Source organism: Lepus europaeus, chromosome 9 (assembly GCF_033115175.1).
Source record: "Lepus europaeus isolate LE1 chromosome 9, mLepTim1.pri, whole genome shotgun sequence".
Lineage (NCBI taxonomy): Eukaryota > Metazoa > Chordata > Mammalia > Lagomorpha > Leporidae > Lepus > Lepus europaeus.
In genome coordinates, this window is record NC_084835.1 from 115,786,545 (window position 1) to 115,807,262 (window position 20,718).

At 39.7% G+C, this 20,718-nt stretch overlaps 1 protein-coding gene across 3 annotated transcripts in view; it reads right to left on the bottom strand.

Moving 5' to 3' along the window:
• Nucleotides 1–20,718, bottom strand: part of TMX3 (thioredoxin related transmembrane protein 3) — a 37,510-nt gene that overhangs the window by 12,261 nt on the left and 4,531 nt on the right. The window contains exons 3-9 of one of the 3 annotated variants that reach the window (XM_062201785.1): nt 20,329–20,368; nt 19,052–19,175; nt 9,778–9,823; nt 8,415–8,495; nt 3,037–3,136; nt 2,343–2,420; nt 1,246–1,312 (exon numbers count right to left, since the gene is read on the bottom strand). In XM_062201785.1, coding sequence (XP_062057769.1) covers nt 1,246–1,312; nt 2,343–2,420; nt 3,037–3,136; nt 8,415–8,495; nt 9,778–9,823; nt 19,052–19,175; nt 20,329–20,368 — 536 coding nt within the window. Of the gene's footprint in view, nt 1–1,245; nt 1,313–2,342; nt 2,421–3,036; nt 3,137–3,406; nt 3,479–8,414; nt 8,496–9,777; nt 9,824–19,051; nt 19,176–20,328; nt 20,369–20,718 lie in introns of those variants that run through there. The other 2 variants (XM_062201787.1, XM_062201786.1) reach the window with 2 other exon arrangements.

Consider the following 20,718-nt stretch of genomic DNA (forward strand, 5'->3'; position numbering starts at 1 on the left):
ATCTCAACTAGCTCATTGGCTTTACACAGAATCCAGCTAGAAAAACTACAGTGCAGCATGTTTCTGTTGAGTGCAGTGTTCCTCATCTGTCTTCTCCAACCTATTATCCATCAGCTACATAAGATCACTGGCTAATGAGAATGAGAAACTGAGTTTTTTTAATTTTTAATGTTTTTATTTTACGTTTACGTTATCTGAAAGACAGAGTTCTTCCATCCACTGGTTCATTTCCCAAATGCCTGCAACAACTGGGGCTGGGCCAATCCAAAGCCAGGGGCCTGGACCTCCATCCAGGTCTCTCCCATGATAGGAATCCAAATATTTGAGACATCAACTGCAGTCTCCTAGTGTGTGCATTAGGAGAAAGCTGGAATTAGAAGGGGAGCTGGGACTCAAGCCCAGGTACTATGATGTGGGATGTGGAAACCTCAAAGTGGCAATTTAACTCACTGCACCCCGATGCCCAGCCAAAAATATTTTGAAAACAGATGCAGAAGAAATACTGAAGAGCACGATGTGGTTATGTCTAACAGAGAGGAAGATGCAGCTATGGAGGGACACCTGGGGGCTTTAGAACCACTGAAGTGACTTCCTTTCCTCATCATCTTTGTTTTTTTAAAAAAGATTTATTTATTTAAAAGAGTTACACAGAGAGAGGAGAGGCAGAGAGGGAAAGAGAGGGGTCTTCCATCTGATAGTTCACTCCCCAATTGGCTGCAACAACTGGCGCTGCACTGATCTGAAGCCAGGAGCTTCCCCCAGTGTCCCACATGGGTGCAGGGGCCCAAGGACCTGGGCCATCTTCCATTGCTTTCCCAGGCCACAGCAGAGAGCTGGATCAAAGTGGAGCAGCCAGTACTAGAACCGGCGCCCATATGGGATGCTGGCACCTCAGGCCAGGGCATTAACCCGCTGCGCCACAGTGCCAGCTCTCCTCATCTTCTTTTGTGACCAAAATGTTAGATGCCCTTTAAAAATTTATTATGAACATTCAAAAATAATGTATAGGAATGGCATAGGCTTCACTTCTCATAAAAGGAAAAAAATTTGACAAAAACCCTCAAAGTAGGCAAAACTCAGAGTAAGAGATTGTTAGATGAAAAAACTAAAGTTGCAGGGAGACAAATAATGCTTCTGTCATTCAAAATTAAGTAAATACAAAATCATTTATTAATACCTGTGTGCTATAGTAGATACAGCATTTTAATTTCAAAATGTTCCAGGAGTTAAAACACCGCAACTTACCATCATAAACAAAGTAGGTTTCATCTTTGAAAACAAGCACAGCAGGCATCTCTTTTAGTGTCACATACTGCAAAAAAAAAAAAAAAAAAAATCAGAAGTTTAAGTACCTTTTTATCACTAAAAAATGTCAAGTGGTGGCTATGATTTCAAAGTTACCAAAACATGCCAGAAAGCACACACAAAGTAACAGCAACAAGTTCCAAACAGTTAAAAAAAATACAATCCCAAGCTCATCCTGGATTGGATCCTTGAGGTGCACCCTCTATCTACCATGGTAAAAACCACAAAAGCATTTTTAGAGCTGATATGAGACTTAAAGATGTCATCACAGGAAATAAAGGATGAGAGGCCCTCTGCAGGGGCAGACCAGCAGGGCAGGGCAGGCATCAACCAGCCTAGCCAGGAATGAGTCCTCCCTCCCTCCCTGTCTGCCTGACACTGAGGAGTCTGCTACCTCATCTGTGTAAGAACAGGGATACTACCTACCTTACACTGCAGTTATGAGTTATACAAGATAACCTAAACAACAGCACTGTTTAAACAATACTGCTTTACTGAAAAACCTTACAGTAGTATTAATAATTACTCTAGTCATTAAGTACTACTGCTTATACCAGTGTTGTACTTATTATAAAAGAGTAAATTAGGGGCAAGCATTTGACATAATGCTTCAGACTCCCAACTATAACACGGCCCCTTCATTTTTTTTTCTCACAGAACTTAAGCTACCTCGTGTGTAGGTCTGATGGCTGAGAACTGCTATCTCAGGCTGAGTTCTCAATAGAAGACCCCATCTGAAACAAACCTCTAAATGCACGCAAAGATCCACTACTTGCAGAGCAGTGCACAGAGAACTATCACTTCTTACCACTGCTTTTACTTTAAAGAGAGAAAAAAAAAATCACTAATGTAATAATCACAATCCAGAAATGCTATGAATCTGGTGAAATGTGTTTATTAAGAGTAAGTTATATGATACCAGCAGTAAAGAGTTAACACACTTTTTCCACAGATGTCACAGCTAATAAATCTGATGAAATCAAGTAATTATTTTAAAAGTGGAATTGTGTAAGTAAGATCAAATTATTAAGTACTACCTCAGGAACTACTTCTTCAGGGGCAGAAAAAAAGTATGTATAGACAATCAATTCTGAAGCAGCATCGATGTATTTCTCCTGTTACAAGATACAAAAAAAAAAAAAAAGCCATTTAAAAATATTAAAGATCAAGATCCATTCCTCATTAAACTATCAGAGTTCCCATGCAGTCAGTAGCACTTGTTTGCTACCTCTGATGGGAAAAAAACTGAATAGCAGCAAACCAAACTGTTACTAAGGCAGTGACCTCTGGAACCCTGTTCTTGCATTCTCCTCTAAATAAGGAGGTTAATTTTAGATGAGATGAACAATGACACTGATGGTGATGGTGATTACAAGCTACACAAACATAAGCAAAATAAGCTTCAACAATGGTCTTTTGCATTTAAAAGGCACTCAAACTGCAGTGTGCAGTCCCAAGCCAGTAAAATGTTAAAGAAAGATATAAATAAAATAAAGTTAATAATAAAAGAAATGATAAGGCAAGCAACATCTACTCACTTTTATTACATAAACACTGTAGATAGTACAGAATAAACAGTTTTTATTACAAAAACACTTAGATAAAGCTGAAGTAATTCCACCAGAAAGAGCAGAGTAAGTTTTGAGTTTTTGTGAAGTCTTGGCTACACAGAAAATTAAATTATAATAACAAGGCTGTTTTTCTGCATTATAAAATAAAACAAATTCATACTTTCAAAGGTGATTCTCCACCTATATAAACGAAAAATACACGATGTCTCTTCTGTACATGTTCAAACATTTGCTGACTTGGAAGTGGCCGAATTAAAGCCCTGTTTGAAAACAAAACAAAAATAACTAAAGAGAGCATATAATTTACTATTCCTACAATAGGAAATCATGTTCAGAGTTTAAAAAGTTTTAATAATGAGGTTACTTCAAAAAGTTAATGGAAAATCAAATTTAAAACGTCAACTTATTTTGATGCCAAAAAACTTGGGAATACATGTGCAGTTTTTTTCATAATATGTATTTTCTCATGAACTTTTTGAAGACTTCTTGAACATATGGACTTCAAAATTTTTGCACCAAAATAAACTTACCTTTTCATTCTACTGTCCACAAACTTACTGAAGTGTCTTCACATTTATTTTTAGCATGTCATCAAATGCACATAAACCTAGAAACATTACAGCCCATGACTACTACTGTACCCATGTATTAAAAATTTATATACTACCCATAATTTAATCTATTAATTTCAAATCTGTCCCTTCAGAGAGTACCATCACTGCAAATATTATGATAGGCAAAAGCAGAGCTATTATCTATTTAGAGCTATCAGCTGAAAACAAAGCAATTCACAGGAGAATTATTTTTTCCCTTCCAAAATATCATTCACAGAAACACAGTATGAAATACTATCCCAGGTGTATTTAACACTTAATAACAGGGCGGGCATTGTGGCATGCTGGGTTAACCCACATTCACATCTGCGCACTGGTTCAAATCCCAGTTACGCTGCTCTCTATCAAGCTGTCTGCTGATGTACCTGGAAAGTAAATGATGGCTCAAGTACTTGAATCCTATCCACCTACATGGGAGACCTGGATGGAGTTCCTGACTCCTGGCTTTGGCCCAGCCAAGCCTTAGCTGTTGCCATTTGGGGAGTAAACCTGCTGATGGAGGATCTTCTGACTCTATCACTCATTCTTCCTCTCTCATTCAAATAAATAAGTAAATCTTTTAAAAAAAACAAAAATGTTTCTGTTGGGAGGGCACTGCAGCACTATGGGTTAAGCTGCCCGTTAAGGTACCTGAATGCTGGGTTGAATCCTTGCTACTTCACTTCCAATCCAGCTCCCTGATAATGTACCTCAGAAGCAGTAGATGATGGTCAAGTACTTTAGCACCTGCCACCCAAGTGGTAGACGCAAATGGAGTTCCTGGCTCCTGCTTTTGGCCTGGCCCCGCCCCAGCTGTTGCAACCATGTATGGCGTGAACCACCAGATGAAAGATCTCTCTCCCCACTCTTCCATCTCTGTCATTCTGCCTTTAAAACTAACGAATAAACAAATCTTAAAATATATATTTGTATTTTGTCCTGTCAATTTAAATAAATACCCTATGAAAGTTAAAACTTCAATCAGTTTCAAAAGTATGCTATTAATTACTATTTTCAGAGAACATTACATGGAAATGACAGTCATATTAGTACATAAGTTTCATAAAGAGAAAAAACTACATAGTTTTTCATACAAGGGGTCTTCAAAGAGTTCACAGAAAATGTATACTGTGAAAAACAATGCACAAAATTCGAATCTCTCTGTACCAAAACAAGCTTATCTTTTGTTTCCATCTTCCAAACTTTTTGAAGCACCTGTGTAAAAGCATTTTCAAGAGCAAATACACTGAGATAGGAATGACTTCGAAGCTTATTATAAAACATATCACCTATAAAACATCATTACAAAACTAAAAAGTCTTCTTTTAAACATGCTTTATATTATAAGATTTTCAGGTCACAAAATTTATAAAAAGAGCACAAGATATTTTGCAATTATGCAGTGTTCTGCACTTTCAAATGCACAACTTATAAAATGCATTGCATCACTCTTTGCTAGTATCTATTTTAACACTGAACAATTAACCAGTAAATGATGCAACTCCAACACTTGCTTGAAATTTCAATTGCCAGAGTCATCCCCAGTTACATCAGAAGAATCCCTTCTTAAGCTTAAGCCAAAACTTATTAAGTTACCAAAACATAAAGACTAATATAAATCATAGGGGAATACAGTGCAATCTACTAGCACTCCTTGATATAATTTTAAAGTTACCTCACAATTCACTAATTCATGAAGGAAATAAAGAAAATGAAACTCGCAATCAATGAGAAAAAAGTGAAAATTTTATTAGTAAACACTGGGAATTTTAATATCTAAAAGTCACTAATTCTGTGAACTTCCTCAAAGAATATCACACCCCATAACAAAGTTATCCTGTTTTAATTTACCCTAAAGCTATTGAAAGTTACCCATCAATACAACATATTCTGTTCAAGCACATAAAAAAGTGCCCACTTTTCTTTTTTTAATTAATTAGTTTAATTGAAAGGTGGAGTTACAGAATGAGGGAGGAGGAGAGAAAGAGAAAGAGAAAGAGAAAGAGAGAAAGAGAGAGAGAGAGAGAAAGAAAGAGAGAAAGAGAGAGAGAGAGAAAGAAAGAGAGAGAGAGAGAGAGAGAGAGAGAGAGAGAAAATGAATCCTCCATCCATTGGTTCACTCCCCAAATGGCCACAATGGCCAGAGGGTGCCAGGCAGAAGCCAGGATCCTGGAAATCTATCTGGGTCTCCCACATGGGTGCAGAGGCCCAAGAACTTGGACAAACTTCCACTGCTTTCTCAGGCAGGGAGCTAGATTGGAAATGGAACAGCCAGGACTTGAGCTGGCACCCATATGGGATGTCAGAATTGTGGGCTGTAGTATAACCTGCTGAGCCACAATGCTGCCCCCTTAATGTGCCCTTTTGTTGAAATCAAAATAATCTATCTTGATGAATGTTTTCTTCCAGAAATTCTACATAATCACATTAAATAATTATAAGTGCTGATTTTTTTATATGTCAGCATCTTTTTTTAAGAAAATCAACACATTCAAACAGGAAATCACTATATGATTTATTTTCTTATCAGTAAAACCTGAGAAATAGATCTTTCTATTTCAAATATGTCACATCCTAAGCAAACAATGCAATACTTCCTTATAGATGGTACACATATGTGAAAGATAAAGAAAAGTATTCTAGCTTCATCTAAAACAGCATTTCCAATACCACAAGCTAGAGATGAAGTCTAAGGTTATTCAGAACATCAATATTGTAGGGCTTCTCTTAGAAATCTGAAATTAAGCAACAAGAGAAATAAACCATGTAAACCAGGCAGTTCAAAAGCAAATAATCATAAAATAAAAGATTCAAAAAACTGCCACAATAGTCTTATCCATGATTTTACTTTGCATGGTTTAAGCTACTCGCATCAACCATGTTCCAAAAATGTTTCACAGAAAATTCCATAAATAAAGAGTTCATAAGTTCTAAGTCGCGCGTCCCTCTGAGTGAATGAAGTGAAATCTCATGCAGCCCAGCTTCAACCTGCACAGGACATCAATCAGCCCTCGCTCAGCATATGCATGCTGTGTATGCGCGTGTCACTCAGTCAGCTCCTTGGCTATCACAGCAACAGTCATGGCACTGCTGTGTCCCTGTTCAAGTATACCTTATCAAACTGAATAATGACCCTCTATACAACAGGAAGATGCTGGCAGTTCAGACATGCCAATGGAAGCTGTAAAGTACTTCCTTTAAGTGAAAAGGCAAAAGAACAATAAGTCCTTTGAGAAAGCATAGCATAGGTATAGCTGTTCCATTTTTACTATTTGTTAATCTCCTCCTGTGCTTAATTTATAAATTAAACTTTGTTTTAACTTTTTTTTTTTTTTTGACAGGCAGAGTTATGGATAGTGAGAGAGAGAGACAGAGAGAAAGGTCTTCCTTTTTGCCATTGGTTCACCCTCCAATGACCACTGCGGCCAGCGCATTGTGCTGATCCGAAGCCAGGAGCCAGGTGCTTCTCCTGGTCTCCCATGCGGGTGCAGGGCCCAAGGACTTGGGCCATCCTCCACTGCCTTCCTGGGCCATAGCAGAGAGCTGGCCTGGAAGAGGGGCAACCGGGATAGAATCCGGCGCCCTGACCAGGAAATGGAACCCGGTGTTTCAGCACCACAAGGCGGAGGATTAGCCTGTTAAGCCACAGCACTGGCCTATAAATTAAACTTTATCACAGATGCCAATATATAGGAAAAAGCAGTATATGAGGGGACTTTAGAAAGTTTGTGAGGCCGGCGCCGCAGCTCACTAGGCTAATCCTCCGCCTTGCGGCGCTGGCACACCGGGTTCTAGTCCCGGTCGGGGCACCGATCCTGTCCCGGTTGCCCCTCTTCCAGGCCAGCTCTCTGCTGTGGCCAGGGAGTGCAGAGGAGGATGGCCCAAGTGCTTGGGCCCTGCACCCGCATGGGAGACCAGGAGAAGCACCTGGCTCCTGCCATCGGATCAGCGCGGTGCGCCGGCTGCAGCGCGCCTACCGCGGCGGCCATTGGAGGGTGAACCAACGGCAAAAGGAAGACCTTTCTCTCTGTCTCTCTCTCACTGTCCACTCTGCCTGTCAAAAAAAAAAAAAAAAGTTTGTGGAAAAATGGTATTAAGAGATAAATATATTTCAGTATAAAATTCTGAAATCCATGCATATGAAGAGTCTCTAAAAAGCTTATGAAAACGCATTTGTGAAAAGGAAACTGCAAGGATTCCAAAGTGTTTCTGTACCAAAACACAACTTAAAATAATTTCATTCCCTTTCTCACAAACTTTAAGTCTCCTAATATAGTGTTTGGTATTATCTGTGATTTCAGGTATCCACTGGAGGTCATTCCACATAGATATGAGGCCTACTGTGTAAATGATCGAAAATTTGAAAATTTATCAGAATTTGCTGGTCAGAAATTCAATATACAAAATGAATTTAAACATGACGTTAGGGGCCGGTGCTGTGGCACACTAGGTTAATTTTCTGCCTCCAATGCCATCATCTGATATGGGCACTGCTTCTAGTCCTGGCTGTTCCTCTTCTGATCCAGCTCTCTGCAATAGCCTGGGAAAGCAGAAGAAGACGGCCCAAGCGCTTGGGCCCCTGCAGCCACGTGGGAGACCGGAAGAAGTTCTTGGCTCCTGGCTCAGGATCTACTTAGCTCCAGCCTTTGTGGCCATCTGGGGAGTGAACCAGTGGATGGAAGACCTTTCTCTCTCTCTCTCTCTCCCTTTCACTGTCTGTGGCTCTACTTCTCAAATAAATCTTTCATTTAAAAAAAAAAAAAAAAAGATGAAAATAATCTTAAAAAGATGCTAATATAGTACAAATCATGGCTTCCACTTGCTGCCTAACAGCAAGTCTTTGTATATGCTGCATAATCTCCAAAACATGTTCAATGTGCTCTACTAAATATATATTTATTACTAAACATTAATACCATCTACAGCTTTCTGAATAAGAACTTACCCAGATACTCTGTGAGCAAATTCAATAATATCATCTTTAGTTCGTGGTCCTCTGTAATTATATGCCAAATCCCCCTTTAATCTTAAAAAGAAACAAAAAAGGATTAAAAATTTGGGCTACTTTAACTGCTTAATATTTAATGTTAATCACTTGCTATTGCATAAAATTGTAGTATATAAAATAGTAAATACAGGGGAGTTTCAGAAGTAGTATACTCATGTGAAACATAGAAGACAACTGACTTTAGAAGACCAGTAATTCAAATCACAAAGAAAAAGGCACTGTTCTATTAAAATTACATACAAACATTTCACTCTGTATTTACCAGCTGCATAATAACTACGCCTTCTGAAAAGTAAATTCATTCATGAGTAAGAGCTTAGAAAATTTAGCACTGTAATTCTCACTATCTTCCCTGTCAGAAAGTATAAATACAAGGACAGGGTATTAAGAAGATTTTAATAGTAGCGAAACAAATGTTAGGCAATACAACGTCACAGTTACCTGAGAGATGCTTCAACATTACAGAGTAAAACAAAGCATTAAAATCAACTCTTCTAAAAAATTAGGCAATTCTCAAGGTGTCTAAATAACTGAAATATAAAACAAGAAAAATTGGGAAGCACCAAACAGAACACCTACAATTAAACAGAAAGAAAAGAAAGGAAAACTTACTTGATACATAAAGTAAATGAAGACTAACAAATATTCTTAAAAAGTGAAGGAAACAGGGAGGTCAACACAAAACAAAAAATACTCTTAAATTATTATAATTTCAAAACTGTAACTTTCAAAACAATTCCTTAGCTCCTCATATTCCCAAAATAAGATTAATGAAAATCATGAGAAAATTCAATGAAGTCAGAACTGTAAAACAAGCCCTTTTAGAATTACCACATTGTCTCTTTCAACTTGTACACCCTATCAAGACTTGCGAAACACCTACAGATTAGAGCTAACAACCATCAATTTTGAGACTCTTCCTTTCCTTACTCTAATGAAATGTCTATTTTTATTGAATAAAAGCTAATGATGTTGGGAGATGGGATTTCCAATGAGAAAACAGAATATGTACCAGCTCCTCCAAGGGATCAGACCTTTCATAATTTACAACCATAAACCTTGTCCTGCACAGCACATGTCACATAGTAGGACTCAACACATTTGCTGAATCAGCTATACACTATTACTTAAATATCAAGAAAAGCATAAAGATTCAGTCTTGCTTCTTTGATCACCTACTTCACCCAGAAATATTGAACCCAAATCTTCAATCCTCCAAGGCAGTTATTAGAAATATAATAAAATGTAAGCAGAGTGAACTAATAAAAATACACATAAAAACATACAACACTCAACTTACAGCTTAATTGTTGGATAACCTCGAACTCCAAATTCTGAAGCAATGCCTTGATAAGAAAAAGAATAAATAATTCTAAATTTTTTAAAAATGAGAAACCAGGTAACAAATGAGCCTTTTATTAAAAAAAAAAAGTAGAAATATTTATACAAACCCATGTTGATATTTTAAGTGTCAAAAAAATCATACATAAAAAGAAAAAAACATGACATTCTCATATAAAGCAATTATTTAATAATCAATGTATAGTTAGCAAAATACTATGATAACAGAAAAAAACAAATGCTAGAAGAGTCAAAAATTTATCTCTAAAGTTATGTTTTCAAAGACATTCTGGTAAAAAACAAAAAAACAAAAAAACAAAAAAAAAACAAAACAGTACACAAAGTACTTTGCAAATGACTTCATTTCAATAAAAAGTTATCTCTTTCTGGGTCTCATTCATTCTTTAAAACAAAACAAAACAAAACATGACAACAAAATCCAGGCCTATTTCTTCCTTAGATGTTTTCTGATATTCCCAAACTTGTGTTCTGTTTTAATAATGTAGGGGCTAGTGCGGCAAGTTTAGCCACAGCTTGCAATACCAGCATCCCACAGGAGCACCAGTTTATGTTCTGGCTGCTTCACTTCTCATCCAGCTCCCTGCTGACACATCTGGAAAAGCTGTGGAAGATGGCCCAAGAGCTTGGGCCCCTGCCACCCATGTGGGAGACCCAGATGGAGTTCACGGCTCCTTGCTTTCAGCCTGGCCCAGCTGCAGTTGCCGTGGTCATTTGGGGGACTGAGCTGCAGATTGAAGATCTGTCTCTGTAATACTCTGCCTTTCAAATAAATAAATCTTAAAAAGAAAAACAAAACAACACACCACTTTGGTAATCTTCATGAGTCTGGCTTCTCATCACTCCTCACCGCTTCACAATACTGACAAAGTGAATTTGTGGCAAAATACTACGCAAAATGTCTTCTTCCCTTTGTAACTCTATGGTGTCTCTTCCTCAGACACATGGACAGAGTGGAAGGGCCTGGACAGTGAGCAGCTCGCTAAGAGCATCATGAACAACAGAGCTCAAGTCCTGAAGACACAGGCCCTACCTCTGAACATCTGCTCTGAACCTACAGCAATAATTTCTTGGTGCCCATCTCCAATTTAAGATAGAACTCTACCAAGTATATTCTAAATGGAGACAACTATGATGACAGACTGCCCTCTTCTAAGCAAAAACACAAACAGTTTTGGGAGGATTATGTGAGTAAAGCGTGTTCTTCATGCCCTATAACAATGTCCAATTATCTCTTTTCAAAGTTCCAACAATTCTTTTGTGTGACTCAGTAATTCCACCCCTAACTACATTTCACATGCACTCTAGTTCCCTACTCACAAACATCAATAAAGCAAAAAAAAATAAAAAAAAAATAAAAAAAATAAAAATAACTGGTAACTAGAAAACATACGGCACTCTCTCTCAGCTTCTGTCTGGAGAGGTGCCCATCCATTCTTAGGGATGTCCTTACCCTAATAAACCTTGCTCTTTTGCTTTCCACTGCTCTGTCTCATGCCTGAATTCTTTCTTGCATGAAGACAAGGACCCTCTGCTTCTCCAGTAACGTTTCTGGTAACCACAAAGGGATTTTAAGAACACATCGAAGGTCAGTATTCCCTCCCTCAAGCAGACCGGATCTGTGAGAATGACCAATGATCGTCCAGCACCCCACAACTCCACAGGGATTGTAAGGAACAGGAGGGCAACCAGGAAAGGCTGAGAGCCTGGAGACTCCCCTGAGCTTGCTTTGGTTTCCCAGCGGCCGGACTGCGACCCGCGGACCTTGCCTCTCTCTTGGAGGGACGCCTGGTCACGCTGCCTACTGCTCTGAGAGAGTGGGGCTTAGCTTTGGTAAAGGCTAATGTTGGCCCTCCAGGTAAACTCAGAAGACTAGAGATACTAGGCAATCATGAGTGATTAAGAGGTTCTGAGCACTCGGTGAAAAAGCGTGCCTACCCAACCCCACGGCCAGTCCTGCTAGGCCCAGGCATGCCCAGTCTTCCCTGTAAATGGGGCACCACGGCCTTTTCCTGCACTCTCTTCCAGGCAACATGGCCTGCTGCACCCAGGCATGCACTGCCAGAGCTCTCCAGGGCAGCTTTTTCTTCCCTCTCCCTCCATTGCCAATTCAATACACCTCCTCACTAGGAAGGGGGAAGGGGCCTTACAGGTTTCCCCACCTAAGGGAACAGGGAGCAAGAAACCCTAATCCATTAACCCTTTCCAACCCGATGGATGGGTTTTTCTCTTTGCAATTGATGGAAACTTTTCCTTCAGCTCTATAGGAGTCTGATTCTCTGCCGCGTGTGCGTTGTTTTGTGATGTGTTACACTGTCCTAAGCAATGGGCTCATATGCCGATAAGTTCTTTTCTGTGTTGCTGAAACTGATTGATTTAGCTGATGACAGTTTTCATGTGTCTTGAAGGTTTTGTGTTTTCTATTGCCATTACTGAGTCTTGATTGGGAGAACTGCAACACACAGTTAAGTTGTTTCCGTTACTTGTTTTTAATGTTTGAGTGATTACCTTAACTCTGATTAGATCTAGCCCACAGCCTTGGTTAAAATGCTCAGGTTAAATGTACTACTTTTTGGCTAAATGGTTTGACTCTCTGACAGTTTAAATTTCAAACCGAGTCATCTAACTTTGAGGCTTCCAGTCGGATCCCTGGAACTCTCAAAGGATGAGACTCTAAATTTGTTAAAGTAACAGCTGTTTGAGTCAATTTAGAATATGTACAGTACACTAAAAGGTTATAAACTATGTCAAACCTATGTTGTATTCATGTTATTGCTTTCCAGCTAGAGTGTCTTATCGAAAATGAAAGTAAATTCTATATGCAAGCCTTTGTGCTGTTAACTAAAGTAAGCCAATACGGATTGGTTCAAAATTCGGTTAACCCAAATGCCCTTTGGTTTTGCTTGATTCACTTGGTTTACCTGTGTCTTTGATATGCTTTAAACTCGTTTCTTTACAAGATGAAGATCTTTTCAAAGTTGTAAACATGCACTAGTGTCTGTGTTTGCTGTTCAGGAGGTGTTATCCTTATTAGTTACTTAAGAACATGGGAATGTAATTTTGATTTTAATTCACATAATGGTGTGGTATTCATTAATATTTCAGTGTCTTAAGTCATCTAGGCATCGTTGCTAAGTAAAACTTGGGAAAATGTATTAAGTGTACTTCTAACATCTTAAATTCTATTAAGGGAGACTTGTTAACATGTATTCTCGTAGGTTATCCATACAAGACAATTCAAGACTGTAAAAGTAACTACAGGTGTAAGTTTCAGAAGGTGTGAGCAAGTCACAAAAAGTTCAAGTTTACGATTTTAAAATACTGCTTACAGAGTTTTCTACAAGTTGAGTGTTAATGCCAAAGTTACACTGACCTAAAATTGAAGTCCAATCTTCTGTTAGAACAATGAGGTTTTTGAAAAATGCGTATTAATGTGTTAGTAAATATCTGCAAATGGTCTCGATCGTAAATCTTAATCTGTTTTTGCAAAAACTTTTAACAGTGTCTGTTTAATTAGTTACTCTGCCATTTCTAGAGTTAGATCCAGCAAGCTCTTTTTTGACTCTGTTAAATTATTCCAAGTTATAAGGTGATTTTGTGTACTAATTCTTATGTCCCAGGTTTTTTATTTCTGATTTATTCAACAACAAGAGCCACAGAATTCATGTTCTGTCGAAGCAATCGATTGTATACTCTGTCTCTGTTAAGTTCAGATTGATGAAAAGCATTGAGTCTTAAAAGTTTAAGTTATTTTAAATATCATTATGATTAAATCTCGTCTAAAAGTGTTAAAATCACCCTAAGTGAATGGCTATCATTTCAGGATGTTAAGGAATTCTATTTTGACCACATACTCTAAGGTTCTCTTGGCACCTTTAACAGACTTTCTGAAAATCAAAGTTCTAAATTCTCTAGACTTTTGGTATCTCCAGAGGGGCCCCTGGAAATGTCAAAAAATGTATCTCTTATCTTGCAAAGATAATAACCATTCAGGCTATTTAGGTTAAAGGTGTTGCCAAGATGTGAAATGATGCTGAACTTCAGTTATAAACATGTTTCTTTCTAGCTGTTCCAGTCTCTGGCTCAGAAGCCAGATTCTTTAAAGGGGGACGGGCAAAGTCTCCATCCAACTAATGCTGAATAACCAGGCATTGCTAGTTCAAATGTATTGCTAGTTCAAATGTGGATAAAACGGAGGTCCAGCCAAAAGGGAGAAAGTGTTCCAAGAGACTTGGAGACGATTGGAGGTGGTCATACAGCAGATACTAGAGACCTGGGTTCCAGGAGCCCAAGAAAGCTCTAGTGTCCACAGGCTACACGGTGAAAACCTGGAAGCCCAAAAACTACATAATTCAAAAACTCACTTTTGAGTTATGTGGTATCTTCTAGTATAAACTTATGGGTTACACAGTATGACTAGTTAAACCTGGCAACCCAGGCCCATAACCCATTGGCTACACAGTAAGTATCCGGAAGCCAAAGGATGGCAGAGACGTCTGCCACAACTTCTCTAAGTCAGGCTACACAGTAAGCACTGGTTAAACGCCGGTTAAATCTGAAAGCCCAGGAAGTCAGGCTAAGCAACCAGAGAGACCCGACTTGCTGCCTCATTTCTCCTCTTTTCTCTTCCAGAAGGGAAGTTACTACTGTTCTGCAGGACTCTCCACTGTGATGTACGGTTTGATCCCCAGACCTTATGTAAGGGATAACTTACCTTTTCTGTAATAATGCTTGGCCACAGTAGAGGACCAAATAGCATAGCCAGAAAATGAGAGGTCAAACTATAAAATAATGTTACAGCTACATTGATTTCTCTGTGTACACGGTAAATGGGCAGAACTCCCCTTTTAAACCAAATTGAGGGGAAGACAGAAAGTTGTTCTGATGACCTCAAAGTATACAAGCAGGTCACCACAGTTGATCTTACCTAAAAGGTCACAGTTCTCCTCATGGGCATGGGTTTTAACATGGTTTTTAACTTTCAACTTTTACCAAGTGTCAGAATTTGCCCATGACCATAGTTTTCCTTTCTTTTTTTTTTTTTTTAGAGGCAGAGTGGATAGTGAGAGAGAGAGAGAGATAGAGAGAGAAAGGTCTTCCTTTTTGCCGTTGGTTCACCCTCCAATGGCCGCTGTGGCCAGCGCATCTCACTGATCCGAAGCCAGGAGCCAGGTGCTTCTCCTGGTCTCCCATGCGGGTGCAGGGCCCAAGGACTTGAGCCATCCTCCACTGCCTTCCCGGGCCATAGCAGAGAGCTGGCCTGGAAGAGGGGCAACCAGGATAGAATCCGGCGCCCCAACCGGGGCTAGAACCCAGTGTGCCGGCGCCACAAGGCGGAGGATTAGCCTGTTAAGCCACGGCGCCGGCCCCATGACCATAGTTTTCTAGCTCACCCTGATGACATAAAGAGATGACTACTCCCTTGACGGACATCATAGAGACTGCCTCCATGGTCTACTTTATTAGAGACCAGGAGAATGAGGAGCAAGCTAGCAGCAGGAGCAATATTAAAAATAGGCAACAGGCTAATCAATGGCTGCTTTGCACAGTGATCTGCCATCAAGGAGACCCAACAAGGCCAGTGCACCCACCCCAAATGGCATCTGTTTCCAATATGAGGAGCCAGGGCATTGGGCAAGCAGCTGTTGTGACTAAAATCAGCTTCTGACAGCTCTGCCAAGAGCAAGGCCACTGGACACGGAACTGCCCTGGGTGTTGAAGGACTCCTGGTTCAGAAATGCGGACTCTGTGGCCCCAAGTTAAAAAGCCTTTGGCTCTACCCAGCCTCCAAGTCTAGCCACTGCTATTGAGGGGATGGCCTAGGGTCAGTGAAATGTAAGTTGCCTATTTGTACCAGCCTCCGATTCAGCTCTCCTCCTAGTCCAGTCATATAATACACGTCAACAGGGTGCCTCCCGTAAAGGAGATCTGCATCTCTTGCAATTATCTTCCAGCACCCCATGGATAGGTCTGGGTCTCACACACTCAGCCAGGCCTTAAAAGTCTATCCAAATATTATTAAGCTTAGAAAACCCTTCCTGCCAGTTCCTAAAAACAGAGCTTTGAGTATCAGCTAACTTAGATAGTCCTGTGCCTATTTGGACAGATCCTCACTGAGGACTTAATGGGCCTATCTCTTGAGGGGGGGTGCACAATAATCCAAAATATAGATGGTTAAATGTTAATGATTTATTAGTCTGTTTCCTTTCCCAGACTGAGACTCTGGTCTTATACACTGGCTTAACTTCCTAGCAAAACTAACTACTAGGTATCCAGAGGGAAAAAAAGCATAGCCAGTCCATTAGAGTGTTAACTATTTAACCCTTATCCTCACCCCTGGGGAGAGAAAACCAGCCCCAGAGAGGATATGGGCCATGCAGCAAATTCCTACTTCTGCAAATTTCAATCAGTCCCAGCTTTTCCCTAACAGGTAACAGATTCTTAGATAGAGGAAATAGCACAGTTCCTAAACCAGGCTCAACAGGGAGCCAAAGCAGAGCCCCCTCCTTTAGGAAAAACAAAGCATAGCTTTCATCCATTAAAAAGCTGCCATGACAAGGGCTCTCACAAAGGGATTGCTAATTCAGTCCTTCAAACAGGCAGGCCCTATCCCTGCTACCTGCTGCCCAAGAAAGTGCCCCAAAACTAGGCTCAAACTAAATGGGTACAAAATCCTATTTATGCTTTCTTGGACAAGTTCAGACCAGGCTAAAATATCTGGTCTAACATCACATCTGGTCATGGAAATCCTGGTCACTGCCTCTCCTCGGCGACAGAGCCTCCACATTCTTTCTGCTCTGCAGACTATTGTGCCTGAACATCCTTGTTTGTTCTGTCTCTAACAGAAGACAAGCCATCTGGCTTCACAGGCTTCAAAGACAGGACTTCTAGCCTACCTCATCAGACAGGTGACCCGTCCTCTGGACCAAGCAGGACAATGCTTCCTGAGGCCACTCTCAAGCACCATAGGGCAGACAGCAAGAGAAAAATACCCATATCCATCTCGACGCCCATTTGTCAGCTTCGAAGTAGCTATAGAAGACAGAACCCTGCCCACTTATCCCCATAAAAGAATTATTTTTTTTCTTGAGGGGCGATACGTTAAGTAGGAAGTCAGAAACTGAGCCTATGTGTGTATGAGAAAGGCCTGAAGCCCAGCATCTGCAAGGTCCTGCCCAGACCCTGACGACCTTCCAGGGAGTCCTGACCCTTCTACCTAATAACTTTCCAGGTGCAGCTTAGTATCTGCACTTAAGTCTCCCCAGGATCCTGATGACCTTCCGGGAGGGGTCCTGCCCCTTCTACCTGGCCTAATAAACATCCTTCCTCTAAGGCGGGGAGACACCAGCCAGGCTTTCCCTGTCTGATAACTTCAGAGGGAAAAACTCAGAAAGGAATTCTTTGTATTTACACCCAACAAGTTCTTTGTTCGGGAGGAGGAGAAGGAGAAGGGGAGCGGAAAAGGCGGGAAGGCAAGACCCATCCCCTTAAAACATCAGCCTAAATGTGAACTGCACACTCTCAGGTTCTGTCTGGAGAGGTGCCCATCCGTTCTTACGGATGTCCCTACCCTAGTAAACCTTGCTATTTTGCTTTCCACTGCAAAAACAAAAAAGAAAGCATACACATATCTATTACTCGTTTTCACATGACAGTGGAAGTACAGCTCAGGAACTACACTAAGAACCTTATACTATTGTTTTTTTATTGATCTTTTCCACATTACAGAGTCAATCTATCATACCTGTGATATCAGCCTCGAAAGTGACTGGGATGATTATGGTTTTACTTAAGACTACAATCTCTACCACAGCCTGGGCTCCTGGCACCTTCCACCAGGACAGAGGTATGATTACAGATGGTCTTCCTATATCTACCTGCTCTTCTCTTCCATACTATAAGTTACTGTCAAAAATATATATTATTCTCCAAATGACAACAGATAAAGCTCAAAACACAAAACACTGTGTCTGACCCGGGAGGTTATTATCCTTTAGCAGCATGTATATTTTACCACTGTGCTGGGGGTTCTTAGATATAAAATATTAACATAAACCTCACCTTATTGAGGATTACCACTCTCCCGTACAGACAAGGAAACTAAAGTGAGATTAACTACTTCTTCAAAGCTAGTAAGGCAAGGCAGAGCTGAGATTACAGAACAGGTCTGTTTTGCTCCAAAGTACAAGCCAGAACATAAAACTGATGTCCTAGAAAGAAGTATTATATACTTCTCCTTTCTTCATTGATTAAGGGAAAAGCAAACCTACATTTAATGAATATGGAGGTTTTTACAAGTGTTACAACATTCGAATCTCAAAACAACCAACAAAAGAAGTATTACGATTAAATATTTACCCATGGACACCAAAACTCAGAGGTGTTCAGAAACCAACTCGGTAACACAAAGCAATATGTGGGCAGAGCCAGGATTTGAATCCAGGTCTGCTTTCTTATAGCCACACTCTCTCCAAATTCATATGGAACCTCATACTCCCTTTTCTACATCCTTTAAGACAGGTGTTGGAGAACATTTTCTGTAATGGGTTAGATAACTATTTTAGGCTTTGGGAGGCATGCAGTCCCTATCACAATTACTTGGTTTTGTCACTGGAGTGCAATAACAGCCATAGCCAACAGAAAATGAATGGGTGCAATCTAACTCTAGTCAAAGAAACAGCTGTCGGGACAGATCTGGCCCACAAGTTGTAGCTGGTCCACCGCTGCTTCCTTCTACCCTGTGGGACAGACTCAGTAAGTTCATTTTCAACTCACTAATTTTGCTCTAACACCATTTTCAATGTGAGCACTTTCCTGACTACCATTTGTATTTATCCTAACTGAACTCATCCTTCCGATCCCTATCTATGCCTTATTTGCTGTCTCGGGATGCTCACACACACCACCATTTCTCAACTCACATGCATAACCAATAGTTATGACAGAGCTTTCTCTGACTCATGTAAATGGATTATTTTAGGTGGGCTCAAGTTGAAGCATACTAGGGCTCTGTGTATGCACTAGCCATAAGATTACGGCATTTACATGTTCAATGGCTAATTCATTTAACTCAATAGAGTTTGCAGTCATAAACTGTTAAGACAATTTTACACAAGGAAAAACAACTTAATTTTTCCTGCCTCAACTATTGCTGCATATAATGAAAGCACTTTCATTATAATAACAGTAAAATAATAAACCAAGTAAAAGCTTACTAGAATAGGAAGTAGCATCCATCTTCCCAACTTTAACTGGAGAACCAATGCTTTTCATCTCAAGGCCAACTTCATTCCAAATCGGTTCCAGTTTTTTGCAATGGCCACACCATGGTGCATAAAACTTGTTCCAAAAAAGGAAAATAAAAAACATTGAAATGCTGTGTCACTGGAATATTAATTGTAATAACCTGCTTCAGACAAAAAGTTTAAATATAATTTCTAAGAGTTTTTATAACCACAGACATAAATAAGTGAACTTCTTAATATTTCAAAACTGATACTATTTTAAGTTCCTTTCAAATGGCCACTGATACTTATTTAAAGATACATGATATATAATAAAAAACATCTTTGCCTCCAAGTAATTGTGTTCATGCTCCATATAAAAGGAAACCACCATATAAACATGTATGTCACCCATATAAAAAATGTACTCTCTATAAGCATTAAGTGAGCATTAAGAGAGCAGTAAGTGCCTTTGCTGACCCTCAGGAGATAGTTCAGATGACTGGTCTGGCAGAGGCACCAGTCAGGATGACTACACTAAAACCAAAGTCCTTCAGGATCACTAAATGTTAAGAGGATACTCAGGTTCCCCTAATTACATGGTGTAGCAAACGGCTTACTGCACTTTCAGGATGTAAGTTGTTGCTGTTTTTTTTTTTTTTTTTAAAGTGCATACAATGGGATGTTCAAAGATACACAAAAGGACAAAGAATTAAACAGACCCTCCTGTGCCATCATCTAGCTTCAGTAATTGTCAACTATCTCGTTCTTGTTCCATCTGTTTTATTGCTACCCTACTTTTTGTGCTGAGGCAAATCAAGACAGTTTCCAGTAGCATAAGATTTAAATGTACTCCAAACTTTAAAGTGGAGAGAGGAAGATGAAAGTTTAGTTTTGTTCACTAGTAAAATGAAAATAAAACTGACTACTAAGCAATACTAATATACTTAATCTCTTGAAAAATATGAATAAAAGGTTAAGAGTTCTATAAAAAATTAATAACATGACCCCCTTAAAATAGAATCTACTATGTGACCTCCTTCTTTTAGCATGGGGACCCCGCTTCCTTTCATAAAGCCTCCATCCCAGAATTTTATCAAAATTGGGCTCCTTGCCAGGCTAAAAAACTCAACTAGTTAATATCTGACAATACAGACTGAGTGCAGACATCAGTACTTTCCACATATTGCCATCTTTGGGTGGAAAAGAATAGAAAATCATACTTATAATAGGGGTGGGTAATTAGCATATAAAATTTACATACTCACATCTACAAGCCAAATGTCATCTTTTCGGTTGTCTTTAAACCTAAAAAACACAGTGAACAATCTGATTCTATGTCTGCATTTACTTTACAAATGTATAGTACAGAAAGGTGTAATAAACTGACAAATATGGGGATATGGAACAAATTATTTAAAAACATTATTTTAAGTTTTGTTTATTTGAAAGTCAAAGTTATTTAGAAAGAGAGAAAGACAAAGGGAAAAAGAGATCTTCCATCTGCTGGTTCACTCCCCAGAGGGCCATAACAGCCGGGGCTAGGGCGGGCTGAAGCCAAGAACCTAGAGCTTCTTCTGGGTCTCCCATGTGGATGCAGGGGCCAAAAGCACTTGGGCCATCTTGTACTGATTTCCCAGGAGCATTAGCAGGGAGCT